Source organism: Lontra canadensis, unplaced genomic scaffold (assembly GCF_010015895.1).
Source record: "Lontra canadensis isolate GAN:19392208 unplaced genomic scaffold, GSC_riverotter_1.0 scaffold88, whole genome shotgun sequence".
Classification (NCBI taxonomy): Eukaryota; Metazoa; Chordata; class Mammalia; order Carnivora; family Mustelidae; genus Lontra; species Lontra canadensis.
The window spans coordinates 3,397,979-3,412,113 of record NW_022631082.1 but is presented as its reverse complement, the minus strand read 5'-3'; the positions used below and the strand labels follow the sequence as shown (position 1 = coordinate 3,412,113).

At 57.8% G+C, this 14,135-nt stretch overlaps 1 protein-coding gene across 1 annotated transcript in view; it reads right to left on the bottom strand.

Moving 5' to 3' along the window:
* Positions 1–14,135, bottom strand: part of FBN3 (fibrillin 3) — a 57,071-nt gene that overhangs the window by 8,111 nt on the left and 34,825 nt on the right. Inside the window, exons 42-58 of the mRNA XM_032883468.1 lie at positions 13,893–14,042; positions 11,407–11,478; positions 9,303–9,428; positions 8,900–9,025; positions 8,455–8,580; positions 7,959–8,075; positions 6,338–6,466; positions 5,697–5,816; positions 4,799–4,924; positions 3,802–3,954; positions 3,603–3,668; positions 3,294–3,419; positions 2,901–3,020; positions 2,661–2,783; positions 1,820–1,954; positions 1,542–1,667; positions 714–920 (exon numbers count right to left, since the gene is read on the bottom strand). Of these exons, the coding sequence (XP_032739359.1) occupies positions 714–920; positions 1,542–1,667; positions 1,820–1,954; positions 2,661–2,783; positions 2,901–3,020; positions 3,294–3,419; positions 3,603–3,668; positions 3,802–3,954; positions 4,799–4,924; positions 5,697–5,816; positions 6,338–6,466; positions 7,959–8,075; positions 8,455–8,580; positions 8,900–9,025; positions 9,303–9,428; positions 11,407–11,478; positions 13,893–14,042 (2,148 nt within the window). The remainder of the gene's footprint in view (positions 1–713; positions 921–1,541; positions 1,668–1,819; positions 1,955–2,660; positions 2,784–2,900; positions 3,021–3,293; positions 3,420–3,602; positions 3,669–3,801; positions 3,955–4,798; positions 4,925–5,696; positions 5,817–6,337; positions 6,467–7,958; positions 8,076–8,454; positions 8,581–8,899; positions 9,026–9,302; positions 9,429–11,406; positions 11,479–13,892; positions 14,043–14,135) is intronic.

The following is a 14,135-nucleotide window of genomic DNA, read 5'->3' as shown; positions in this document are numbered from 1 at the left end:
CCAGGGCACCCACACGCGAACACAGAACGCACAGACACAGAGACGCACACGCACTGCACGCCAGCCACACGCTGACGCTCCTGCAGAATCACAAGGCTACACACTCAGGGGCTCCTCTGTCCCCCCAGACATACCCGCACGAAGGCACTTCCTCCTCATCCCCTGGTGTCACGGCTGCTTCCTTGGGATGACCAGTCTCACTCTCACTGACACACTGGAAGGGACACACTCGTGCAGAGACACACTCACACTCACACATGTACCTACCCTTGCGGACGCTTGCTAGACCCCACGGGTGGGCTCGGTCCCACTCAGCCACCTTCTGGTACCTTCTCCTCATGCAGCCAGCACACAGAAGACACACCCAGTTCCTCCCCTCACTGGCACACTCACTTGCTCACTAACACGTTCACACACTCAAGAACACACAGAGACACCCTCAGGACCAAGCTTGCTCACAAGGGGAAGGCACACTAGCTCACACTTCTGCAGGCTCATTCACGAGTCCACAGAGAACAAAGAACACACACCTGCTCACCCTTTCACCTCAGTTCATACACGCACACAGCAACGGACAAGCCCCGGTGCACACTGGCTCGCACACCAGCCAGCACAGAGAGGCACACGGTGAGAACGGGCCCCGGTGCACACTGGCTCGCACACCCCAGCTCCCTCTAGGACACAGATCTGACCATGAAAAACTCGCCACCCACCTTGGCCTTCAGCAGTGTAGCCCGAGCCGTGGGGACACAGGGTCCTGTGGGCAGAGGTGCCCGGCAGGGGACAGAGCTCACAGAGGGGCCCCCATCCCCGGCCGCCCCCGCAGCAGCACTGGGCCCTCGTGACGGCCTCACCGCTGCTTGACGGAGCCTGGCACACGGCCTGCAGCACTTCGGAGAAGCAGGGCCCCTGCCGGACGTCTGCGGAAAACGGGTGGGGGTGGTGGGTGGGAGAACCGTGCCATCCAGGGGGCCCCTTCCCTGGGGCGTCCGGCGGCCTCGAGACGCAAGGATCCCAGATGTGTCCGACATGCTGTGTGTGGGCACGGGGTGAAACCCTTCAAACCACCGTCTCCCGGCCCCATTAGATGCCCTCTGTGGGCCAGGACCACAGCAGAAGCAGCAGACCCAAAGGGCCAGAGAGATGCCTGCGGCTGCAGAGCAGGCAGCTTCCCAAGGTCAGAGGGTGGCATCTCCCAGCCGCGGAGAGCATGGATGGTCAAGGGCAGCACGGAGGCCAGGGAACACTGGGGAGGAGGCCCGCAGAAGTATGACGGACAGATAGTGGGGACAGAGCAGATGAATGAGGTGGAGGGGACAGATTGGGGACTGGAGTGGGTGAGGAAGAGGAGGCTGCTGATGACTGCAGGGAGCTGACCTGAGGCCCAGCCCGGTGCTAGAGCATCTCTGAGTCGGAGTCTGGGAGGCAAGAGGGCTGAGCTGGCTCTGGGGTGATCTGTGTTGAGGGCACTGGCTTGGGGAGATCCCAGGCAGCAGCGCCATGTGGGGGTGGCCATGTCTGTTGTGCCGGACCACACTCACCATGACACTCGGTGCCGGCGGGGCTGAGGCGGAAACCCTGGTCGCAGTCACACCGGAAGCTGCCCTCGGTGTTGACACAGCGGCCGTTGGCGCACAGGCTGGGCTGAGCACGACACTCATCCTCATCTGCGGTGGGGGGGATGAGGCAGGCCGCCGGGGAGGCCAGAGCCCCCCAGGCCAGCCTCCCCTCACCCTGGAGAGTCTCCTCCTGCCACATTCTCTTGCTTTGATTTCTCTCCCCCCAGGGGTGTCCCTGCACCCCCAAAGCGCCCCCATACCTGTGCAGCCCTCCCCAGAGCTGGGCTGAGGCCGCAGGCCTGGGGGGCAGATGCAGGCGAAGGTGCCGATGAGGTTTTTACACAGCATGCCCCGCTCGTGGCAGGCCTGCTGGCCATCCGCACACTCGTCCACATCTGCCAGTAACGAGGGACAGAGCGGCCAAGGTCAGGCGCACCGTGGCCTGGCCCCAGGCTGTGGGGGCCTGGATCCCACCTCCCTCTGGGAGCCCCAGGCAGGGCAAGAGTGAGGTTCGTGCAGCACTGCCCTGTGCCCAGGCCTCTGGAGAAGCCGAGGGGTCAAGAGCGGACCCCTGCCCACACCCCGTGCCCATATCTAGGTCTGGGAGTCTCTCTGGCCTTCACCACAGCCCATGGAGCCCTAACCCTGAAGGAGGCCTGGAGGCCCCAAGTCCCAGCCCAGAGCTTCTCGGCTCTGACACTGAGGACACTGGGAACAGGAAAACCCCTTGTGATGGACAGCCATTCCAAGCTCTGTGGTCTACTGACCAGCGTCCCTGGCCACTCCATGCCTGTTGCCCAACACCCAACTGGGCCAACAGAAACTGTCTCCAGACATTGCCATGCCTTCCCTGGGGGGCACAGCTGCTGTCCTCACTGTCCTACTCAGCTCTAGACAGACCACCAGAGCCACTGACCTGTGGGACTTGGGACTCCATTTCCACAACAGAGGCGCCACTCACAGAAGAGCCCTCATGGCACCCCACGTGCCCCAGGGCTCCCCTTTCTTCATCTCACCCTGGGGAGGCCCAGGCTCGCAACTCCCTAACTTCTCTAGGACCGTGACCCAGCGAGCCGCCACCACCACCCCAGCCGGTCCCACCTCGGCACATGGATCCGTCCTCCCGCAGGGCGTAGCCGGCAGGGCAGGTGCATACGTAGGAGCCCTCTGTGTTGTGGCAGCGGAAGGCGCAGAGCAGGGGGTTCAGGGAGCACTCGTCCACGTCTGCGGAGGCCAATGCAGGCGCCGGCTGGGCAGGGTAGGCTTGTGGAGTCCACGCCCCCGCCCCCAGGGGCGCCCCCCGCATCTCACAGCCCAGCTCCTGGACCGACAGGGTCGTACCCTCGCAGGTCATCATGGGGCCAGGCTCAAAGCCCTCAGCGCAGGCACATTCAAAGCCTCCGATGACATTAGTGCAGGTGCCTTCACCGCAGGGGTGCCCGACGGAGCACTCATCCGTGTCTGCGGGCGGGGAAGGGGGCGGTCAGGGCCCATCCGCCGGCACCGACCTCTGCAGGCTGCACAGGGCCAGGTCTGGCCTCTGGGCCGGATGCAGGTCAGGCATGCACAGGGTGCTGGCCAGAGTGCGCGACTGAATGAGTGAGTGAACCACAGGGAGGAGGGTCCAGCGGGCAGAGGGAGTGACAGGGGCCGAGGGACAGGATCCTGCCTTGGGTGGCGCCTGCCCTGCCCACCCTACTCCTTCCTCCCAGGGGTCGCGGGCTGGCCACGCACCCACACAGCGGATGCCCGTGAAGTCCAGGCTGTAGCCAAAGGGGCACTCGCAGCGGAATGAGCCGTCGGTGTTGACGCAGACGCCGTTGGTGCAGACGCCGGGGCTCTCCGCACACTCGTTCACGTCTGCGGGCGGCAGGGGGTGCCCGCATGGCGTCTGTCACGTCCCAGCCAGACCCAGGCACTCTCCCTCACCCCCCGGGCCACCCACTGGTCGAGGAGGGAGCCTGAGACTTGGGAACAGGGGCAGAGCCCAGACAGAGGCGGGCGGCGGAGGAGGGGCCCTTAGCACGTGGGCGAGGGGCTCACCTTCCCGAGAGTTATCCGGGCCTGGGACTGCCCCGTGGCCAAAGGGGCAGAGCTCCTGAAAGGCAGCTGGACACCAAGAGGGGAAGGGGGTGAGGGTCGGGGGCCGGTGCCGCCCCCAGGAGCCCCCTGAGCGGCTGCAGGCAGGCAGGCAGGCAGGCAGGCGGAGCCACGGGGACACTGGACGTGGCGGGACGCTCACCGCTGCCCTCCTGAGGACACAGCTCGCAGGGGTCGTCCCAGCCCTCGCCAGGCCTCTGGCTGCAACAGCACCGGGCCTTGGTGGTGTTGAAAGCTTTGGCCACAGAACACGTCCCGGCCTCAAAATGGGTGAAGCAGAAGCTCCGCCGCGTGTCTGTGGGGTGACGCCCGGGCAAGCATTGGAAGGGTCATCGGCGATGCCCAGCTCGGAGCCAGGTCCAGAGAACAGGCTACCCGACCTTGCCAGCGGCCAGTCAGGACGCCACAGGCCCCTGACGTGGTGATTGGCTCTGAGATGGACATGTGACCCACCCTGGGCCAATGAGGGCCGGCCCCTGGACCACAGGGGATTCCTCCCAGGCATACCCCACCTCCACAGCTGTAGGGGTGCCCCCTTGCCAAGGAGAGCAAACTCAGCCACACTTGTTCTTGGCTCAGAAGCCCCTTCTTGGAGAGACAAAGTGATTCCAGCGAGCCAGAGGACCTGGGACTGGAGACCCCAAATCCTTGTCGTGGACCACCCCTCCCCCCAGTCCTCAGCCCTAGATTCTCCTCAACCCGAGAATCCAGGCCAGGTTGGGATCCGAACAACAAACACGGGTCGAGTTGCCCGGCCCACCCCCTTGTTGGCCCTAACCTGGGAGAGAAGAAGAGGCTGGCTCGGACTGGCTGAGGCTAGCCCTCACGGGACAAGGCTGGCCTAGCTGAGATGAAGCCAGCCCAGATAGGGCAACCGCAGCCACCACAGGATGACCAAAGCCCAGGAGACCAGGTTAGCCCAGCCTGGACCAGGATAGCCCTTCGCAGAAGCGACTTGTCTGGCCAACAGGTTGTCTGGACTCGAATAACCCCACCCATGCAGAGAACACCTCTGTCCAGGTAGGGCTCCCGGAGATGCACACAGAAACTGCAGCCCCCTTTTCTGGGTGACCAGCCCCTCTCTCCCTCCCCTCCAGCTCTTCTCCAAGCCCTGTATGCTTTTCAGGCCTTAGACTCACCAAAGCACCGGTGCCCATTGTCAGAGAGGACAAAGCCAGGTGGGCAGAGGCACTGGAAGCTCCCGGGGCTGTTGGTGCAGGTGCCAGAGAGGCAGAGGTTGGGCTCCTCCAAGCACTCGTCAATGTCTAGAGGGGCGGGACACGAGCTGAGTGGGGGCAGGCAGGCCTTCCACCAGCATAGGACAGCCTCGGCTGCCAGAAGGGGCAGACAGAGTGGGGGCCCAGCCGGGGAGGGTCCACGGACCAATGCAGGCCAGGGGCCCTCGGGACTCCGCGTGAGCCAGAACACCAGATGGGCTGTTTCGGGGTGGGGGTGGGTGTCTTTCCTAGAAGGTGTCTCCAGGATAGGGATCACGGTCAGGATAAGTTCGTCTTTAGAGACTAACTTTGTACAAAGCTAATCAAGATTGGATAAACTTAACTTACACTGGAGGAAGTGTGCTCCGGGTAACTGCTAGGGTAGCCCGATCGAGGTTAGCCCACCCTGTGCCAGGCTAGCCCATCTGCTTAGGCCAGACCGGTCCAGATTACCCAATGTGGCACAAAGTCACCCAGTTGGCCAATTACACCAGGGGAGCTCAGGTCAGACAGGCCAGACCAACCATCACTCATCGAGTAAAGAGTTCTATGTGTGGCGTGACCCCACACCCATGCCTGTTTGATAGGATTCATGAGGAAGCCTATGGGCCCCAGATAGAGAACCTGGACCAAGCAGCCAAAATGATCCTAGTAACAGTCATTGTGTATGGAGCTGTGTTGGGTGCTGTGCTAAGTACACCTCCACCCTCACCATGACCCCAACTGGCAATCCCATTTTACAGATGGCAAAACAGAGGCCCAGACATGCCTCCTTGGCCCCAGAGCAGGAGTGGACTCACCGACACAGCGGTGGACTCACCGACACAGCGGTCACTCTGCACCTGGAAGCCAGGCGGACAGATGCAGCGGAATGAGCCCTCAAGGTTCTGGCAAGTGCCTGGCAGGCAGGTTCCCGAGAGGCTGAAACATTCATTGGTGTCTGTGGAGAGGAAGAGGAGGCGTCCCAGCACCAGCCCATGACAGGCGACCGGGAGCAGCTCCTACGGTCACTGCATGATGGCCAAGGGCCCCAGAACAGTTCTCCTGGATCCAGGGGAAGGGCTAAGACTCAGGAAGACAGGCACAGCCAGGGAAGGACCCTCCCGGCCCTCAAGTGAGGGTTATACACTCGTGAAGCCACGTGGCATCCAGGGGAAGGAGAAGCAAGGTTCCTGATCTTAAGCTACATACAGACCCTTTTGTGATTTCTGTGGCACCCATCTAGAACCTTGTTTAAGACAGCCTCACTGTAAACCGAGCAGAGAGCCCCATGTGGGGTTCGATCCCAGAACCCTGGGATCATGACCTGAGCCGAAGGCAGTCGCCTAACCAACTGAGCCACCCAGGCACCCCTCTTCTTCTTATACCTTAAGATAAATGCCTGATTGTGAAATGGAACCATGATCACTTGGAAGTACCAACCGCAGGTAAGCTGGGAGCAGGGGACTGACAGAGACTCACCCATGCAATTCCTCCCGTCGGCTGTGAGCTCGAAGCCATCCTGACAGAGGCAGTGGAAGGAGCCGGCTGTGTTAACACACTGGCCAGATCGGCACACCTGCCCCACCAGAGTGGTGCACTCATCCACGTCTGCAGAAGGGGTACGGGCAGGTGGGGGTCACCCACAGTCTAGGGACCCTGAGCTTCCTTTGCACTTTCATCCACACGGAAGTTACGTGGAGGGTAGTGACTTTAGTTTATTGTGTAAGTACACAATACTTACACAATAAGTAAGGCTCTGTGTATTAACCTCCCACTAGCCTGTGAGGCAGATACCAGTATCATAGCACTATGCTATGAATTTGCCTCTGGATACTCCAGTAGCTGAACCCTACAAATTTTGTTTGTTTCCATTTTCATTTAATTCAAAATATTTTTTGATTCCCCTTATGCTTTCTCCCTTGATCTTGGGATCCTTTAGTGGTATGCTGTTTCATTTCCAAATAGTTGGGGATTTCTCTGGATGTCTTTCTGTGACTGATTTCTACTTTAATTCGCTTATATTCTGAGGACCTACTTTGTATGACTTCAATTCTTTTAAATTTGAGTGTTTTAAAAAATATATATTTATTAATTCTGAGAGAGAGAGAGATAGACATAGAACATGAGTTTGGGGGAGGGGCAGAGGGAGAGAAGCAGACTTCCCGTGGAGTGGGGAGCCTAATGTAGGGCTCGATCTCAAGACTCTGAGATTATGACCTGAGCCAAAACCAAGAGTCCAACACTTAACCAACTGAGCCACTCAGGCACCCTCATTCTTTTAAATTTAAGGTTTGTTTTATGGCCCAGAATATGGGCCGTCCTGGTAAATGTCCATGTGCACTTAGAAGGATGTGTATTCTGGAATGTTCTATAAATACTGAGCAGGTCTAGGTGATTGACATTGTTGTTCAGGTCTTCCCTAACCTTACTGATTTTTTCTTTGTCCCCCCCTCTTCCTGAGGGAGGAGTGTTGAAGTCTACAACTATAACTGTGGGCTTACCTATTTCTTTTTCAGTTCTGTCCATTTTTACATCATATGTTTTAAAGCTCTATTGTTAGATGCATATGATTTTACGGTTGTCATGTCTTCTCAGAGAACTGCCCCCAAATATATGAGTTCTCTCTTCATCTCTGGTAATAGTTGTTATTACAGTCTATTTGGTCTATGATTAATATAGGTAGGGACTACTATTAATCTCCTTTTTTGCACAGTAGGAAACAGGAGTCCAGAGAGGTAGTTGACTTGTCTGGGGTCACACAGCAGGCAGGTAGCAAAGCTGGGATTTGGATTCATGCTGCTTGGCCCTGGAATGCATGCTTTTAACCACTGCACTCAGCCAAAAGCCATCAACCGGGTCTTCACTGTTCTCCCTGTCCTGCCCACCTACCTCCACGAAGCTGAGCGTACACTCTAGCAGGAGACCCCCTGGCCCGACAGTTGGGAGAGGTGCGGGAAATTCTGAAGTTGTGGGGAAATTTTGTAGTTTTCCTGAAGGGATCCCTGGGGCCAGATCCTTTATTTCGGAGGGGGACCCTGAAGCCAAGGACCCACTTTTTGGGGGGGAGCAATGAGGCCTGCCCCTGGCCCAGGTGGCTCACCCACGCAATCTCTGCTGTGTGTTGCCACGAAGCCAGGGAAACAGAGGCAGTTGTAGGAGCCGACGATGTTCTTGCAGGTCCCGTTTCCACACGGCTGCCGGTCACACTCGTTGACGTCTGCCGGAGCAAAGCCCCCAAGCCCTATCCAGCTCACCCACGGCATCGGGCAGTTCAGGGAGGGAGGGCCTGGCCAGACCCAGCCCGCCTCCCCGGCACCCAGTCCTGTCCAGGTGGGATGGGCAGGGACACCTGGGGGGTGATGGCTGAAAGTGCCCCTGGACGTATTTATCACTCTCGTTTTGCAAACTGAGGCTCAGGGGCATGAATAAGTCATTTATCCAAGCTCTCAAGTGCCCGGACTTGAAGCTGGGTCTTTCTGTGAACCAGGTGGATGAAAACACAGACCTCACCCTAGGGGAGGTGCAGACTCGTGGCCGCCACCCCAGCCTCACTTGGCAGCCTCGCTCTCCAGGAGGAAGTGGGAAGGGACTCTCACCTGTGCACAGGGTCTGGTCCGCCGAGGCCTGGAAGCCCCGGTGGCAGAGGCACATGTAGCTGCTCTCTGTGTCTATGCAGTCACCATGGCTACAGACGTCTGGGATCTCCCGACACTCATTCCGTCCTGGGGGAGGGCAGGCAGTGTGGTGTCCTCAGAACCCCTCCTCTGCATGCGTGCATGTGTACACACACACACACACACACACACACACACACACAGAGTTTGCTGAGCCCTCATGCACCATGATGGGGAAGCCCCCCATTCAAGCTGCTGCTAGCACCAGGCTCCCGTCCCACCCCCCACCCCCCACCCCATTAACAGGTGCTCGGCATCCCTGCCACCCCGTGGCACAGCCCGTAGAACCATGCCCTACTCAGGTCACTCTGTCCCATACCCCACACCCTCAGCCCCCACCCTGCACCCTGCTGGGGTCCCCGCTCACCCACGCAAGCCCCGCCAGGTGACAGCTTGTACCCTCGGGCACACACGCAGCGGTAGCTGCCGGGGATGTTGACGCAGTCAGCGTTCTGCTGGCAGGGGCCCGCCCCGACGGCACACTCGTTCCTGTCTGCGGAACACAGCCAATGGGGAGGAGTGCAGGGGGAGGCCTCCCTGCTGGAATCCAGCCCCGCACCCTGCCCCAGGCTTCAGAGCGGGGACTCCCTCTGGGAGTGGCAGGAACCCAAAGGAGAGTGGTGATGTAGGATGGAGGCCCCTGGACAGGCATGAGCCCCATTCTACAGAAAGGGAAACTGAGGCTTATGGTGCTTAAATGACATGTCCGGAGCGCACGCGGTGGGGGAGCAGCCTCCCACCCAGGGCTGGGGAGGTCGGGCAGGTGGCACCTTTGCAGACCAGCAGCACGTGGTCGTAGGGGAAGCCGGCGGGGCACTCGCACCGGAAGCTCCCTATCTGGTTGATGCAGATGCCACCGGCGCAGAGGGCGGGGATCTCCCCACATTCGTCGATGTCTGGGGAGGGCGTCAGCTGTCAGGGGCAGCCCAGCCCCAGGGAGCATCCGGAGGGGCCCTGAGCCAGGCTCCTCCCCGCTCACGCCCCCCCCACCCCCGCACAGTCTGGCCACCTCCTCCCACCCCTGCAGCCCAGAACCAAGGATTCTGCAGTGGCCAAAATCCCTCTGCCACCCAAGAGAGAGCAGGATGCGGGACCAAGAGCAGGAGGTGCGTGTGTCTCCCAAATGAAAACCCACCTGCTGCGGCCCAGCAAGGCTGCCTGTGCCTCCTGGGGGTCACAGCATGGACCAGCCTCGAAGGCATGCAGCTTGGTGAGGGAAGCCGATGTGAGAACCTGTACCATACAGCCCCAGGGGTGTGAAATGCCCACAAGAGGGAATCCACAGGCACAGAGAGGAGAACAGCGGATGCCAGGGGCTGGGGGAGGACAAAATGGGGAGTGACCGCTCACGGGGAGGGTTTTTTTTTGTTTTGTTTTGTTTTGTTTTGTTTTTTTGGCATGATGAAGATATTTGAACTTAGATCCTGGTGCTGGCTGCACCCCTCTGTGAAGACACGGGGAACCCCAGAACTGTACTTGAGCTGGGCCAAGTGTGAGATGTGTGAGTTAAATCCCACTGAAGCTGTTATGTATACAGTTGTCGCTTAAACAGTGCAGGTTCAAACCACAAGGGGCCACTGATGCAGGAGTGTTTAGTTTTTATAGAAATGCAGTACTTTCCTCCTGCTTTTCTTAATAAGGTTTTCTGGACCCTAGCTTACTTTATTGTAGAAATGCAGCGTATTATACACACAACGTGCGAAATAAGCATTAACCTGCTATTTACCCCATCAGTAAGGCTTCCAGTCAGGCAGACTAGTAGCTGAGTGATGGGGGAGTCAAGTGTTACATATGGAGTTTTGACTGCACAGGCTTTGGTGCTCCTTCCCCTCGCGCTGCTCAAGGGTCAACTGTAGGAAAAGGGAACCCAGTGCCCATCCAGGGGGGACGGGCTCGTGAAGGGGGACGGGTCCACCCACAGAATGCCACAAAGCAGGTCCAGAGGAGCCGCATGGCAGGCAGTAACCTGCCCAGGGCTCCACTACTCGTGGCCGGCTGACGAAAGGTGAGTGGCTGACCACTATGTAGGGCATTCTAGAATTATACCATCTCACACTCTCCAGAAAACATTGCCATACATTTTCAGTGGGGACCACTATGTATACTGAAAAGCATGAAGAAGGATCTAGAAACCCCCGGGGGACATACGGCATGGGAACTGTGGGAGTGTGAAGGGGACTTTGGTTTGACAACAGTCACCGCACCTGCCATGTTCTGATTGTTTCAAATAAGGAGGACACCTCCATGGGGCGAAAATGGCTGGACATGGGTTCGTTAGTTCGACTCCGCACAGCTAAAATGTGGCACTTGGGGACTAGACTGTACAGAACCTTGTGTAGTCAGAATGGAAGTGTTCTGACCCTGCTACAACATGGATGAACCTTAGGGACATTGTGCTCAGTGACAGAAGCCCGACCCAGAAGGATGCATCCCATAGGACCCCACTCCCAGGAAGTCCCCAGAGTCGTCCTGTTCCCAGAGACAGAGAGGAGATGGTAGGAGCCAGGGCTGGGGAGTCCGTGCTTCATGGGGCAGAGTCTGTTTGGGGAAATGGAAAGTTCTGGAGACACAGAGTGGGGGTGGTTGCATGACAATGTGTGCTTCACATCCCTGAGCTGTGCACTAAACAATGGTTAAGATAGTAAATACCGTGTTGTGTGTGTTTTATCAGAATTTTAAAAAATAAGTAACAACTTGATAAAAATACTTTTTTTTCCCTCTCAAATAAAGGGTAGTGTTTGGTGACAGGACTCCTGGCCTGGTCTGGGGAGTTGGAAGTGCGGGAGCATGGGGTGAGCGTGCGTGGAAGGGAGAGGTCAGGGCTCTGGGGACAGAGGGACCTGGGGCTCTGGGCGGGGGGCCACGGTCACTCACCGAGGGGCTTCCCTGTGTGGATGTCAATGACGAAGCCAGGGGCCTGGTGTCCACACAGGAGCTGGTAGTCCACTGGGCAAAGGAGAACGGGGCAGAGGATGTTGGAGCTGTAGGCTCCCAGGGAGGACACCTCCTCTTCCTGATCTCCCCCCATTGCCTCCTCCAAGCCCTGCAGCCCAGCCCACATCTGGCCTCCCGATAACTAGTCCCTCTCCCTCCCTGTGCCTTGACCGGCACTGGAGGGGCAATGGGCAGCCATCCACCTGGCAGTGTGATCTTCCAACACAGAGACGCAGAGAATGTGGCCTCGCTCATCTCTTCCCTGCACGAGCGCCACCACCCATGCCCCGCTGTCCTCCCCAGAATAGGTAGACTCTTCAGTTTGGACCTCAAGTCCTTCCCCTCTGGCCCTATGACTCCAGCAGTAACTCCTGCCCTCCCATCACACTGATTTCATTACACATCAGGAGATGCCCTACTCTGCCATGCCATCAGAACTTTGCACATGCTGTTCCCTTTGCTGTTCCCTAGCAAAGCCTACTTCATCCTTGAGGACTCAGGGCAGCCCACAGGGAAGGCTTCCTGGGGCTCCCTGCTCACCCACCATGCTAGCACTGGACAGCTGATGGCACTGTCCTTGGGCTCCCCTCCCCCCGCCCCCACCGGGGCAGCACAGTGCCCCCTTGCCATCTCTCCCTGGGGGCCTGCCCTGGCTCCCACTCACTCTTCCATCTGCATCGTGATGAGAATGGACCCCTGGCTGGCGTGGACTCCTGCCTTGTCAGAATCTACCTGCAGCTCAGTTTCAGGTGAGTGAGATCCGGGTAGATACCCAAGTCCCAGCATCCAACTTAAGGGTGACCATTGATCTGTCTTGACAATCTCCTGACCAGAGTTGGCGGTTTGCAGCTTCCCCCGCAGCCTGCACAAGCTTGGGTCTGCCCAATCTTGTTTCCTAAAACCCGGAACATGTGCACCTTCCCAGAAGTGCGCAGTAACCATCCCCTCTCCATCGCCCTGCCCTGGATGGACACTCACTGTCCCCCAAGTTCGTGTCCACCCAGAACCCCTGAGTGTGACTGTTTGGGGAAACAGTGTCCTTGCAGATGGAATCAAGATAAGATGAGGCCATCCTGGGGGTGGCTCAGTGGTTAAGCCTCTGCCTTTGGCTCAGGTCATGATCTCAAGGTCCTGGGATCGAGGCCCGCCTCAGGCTCTCTGCTCAGTGAGGAGCCTGCTTCCCCCTTTCTCTCTCTGCCTGCTTATGATCTCTATCTCTCTGTCAAATAAATAAATAAAATAAAATAAAATTTAAAAAGACGGCATCATCCTGGATCATGGTGGGCCCAGAATGCAAAGCCTGGTGGCCTTATAAGGAAAGGAGAGACACACAGAGCCTCGGAGCTAAGAAGCCATGTGAGGGTGAAAGCAGAGATTGGGGACAGACACAAAGGATGCCCAGAGGCCCCCAGAAGCTGGAAGAAGCAAAGACAGATTCGAACCTAGGACGTCTGGAGGGGGCATGGCCCCCTCCGACACCTGACACCTTGGCTTCTGACTTCCAGTCTTCAAAACTGGGAGAAAATGAATTCCTGGGTTTTTTAAGCCACAAAGTCTGTGGTCATTTGTTGCTGCAGCCCTAGAAAACCACCTGTCTTAGCCAGAGTGGGCTGCGTGGTGGTGGTGGCGGTGGTTAGGGGTGGGAGTTTGCCAAAGCAGAAGACATGTATTTCCCAGACAGTTCTGGAGGCTGGGAGTCCAAGAATTCGGAGTCTGGTGAGAGCCACCTCCTGGTTCACACCGGCTGTTTTCCCGTTCTGTCCTCATGTGGTGGAGATCACCTGCTTTCCCTGTCCACTCATGCCATTCAGGAGGACTCCCGCTGCAGGACCTAATCCCCTCCTCCAGGCCTCACCTTCTAACACCACTGCACTGGAGATCTGGGCTCGAACATATGAATTTGGGGGACACATTCAGCCCCCAGAACTAATACTTTAACCTCCTCATTGCCCACTTTCACTGCCCTCCTCGTTCGGCTCTTTCTGATACCTGGGCCGGCTGCCAGATCATTCCATTAGCTCTCGTTCCAGCTGCTAGTGTGGTTGGGGGCTCAGTGCTAGCTCCAGGCCTTTGCTCATGCTGTTCCCTGACCGGAACCCCCTTCTTCATTACAACCAACATTTTAGCAGTCCTCACCAGAGCTTCCCTGAGTCTGCCCCCTCCCCTGCTCAAGGATCTTTAACACAAATATAGGCTTCGCTGACCCATTCTGAATTCCCCAAATGTGCAAAACAGAAGGAAGGATGCTTTGCTCACCCTAAGAGTGATGATTTCCATACACCAACTAGGACATAACTGAAACTCTTCAGCCCTCATCAGAGTAATGTAGGATCAGGGCTAATCTGGGTGCCCTAAGCAGGGTGTGCCCCCTTAAATACTGCACTAACAAGGACCAAGCTGGAAAGAAGGTGGGGGAGGGTACTCACAGCTGGCAGGAGTGGGGCAGGCCTCGCAGGGTCTGTTCCAGGCCTGGCCAATGTTGTACGAGCAGCAGCACATCTTCCGGGTAACGTTAAAGGCCAGCTCATTTCCACACGTGCCATTATAGTGCCGGAAGCAGATGCTCTTCCTCATGTCTGCAGTCGGGTTAGGAAGAGGGGTGTGGATGAAAGATAACCGAGCCAGAGGAAGAGACAGCCAGATAGCTGAGAACTCATTAATGGATCCAT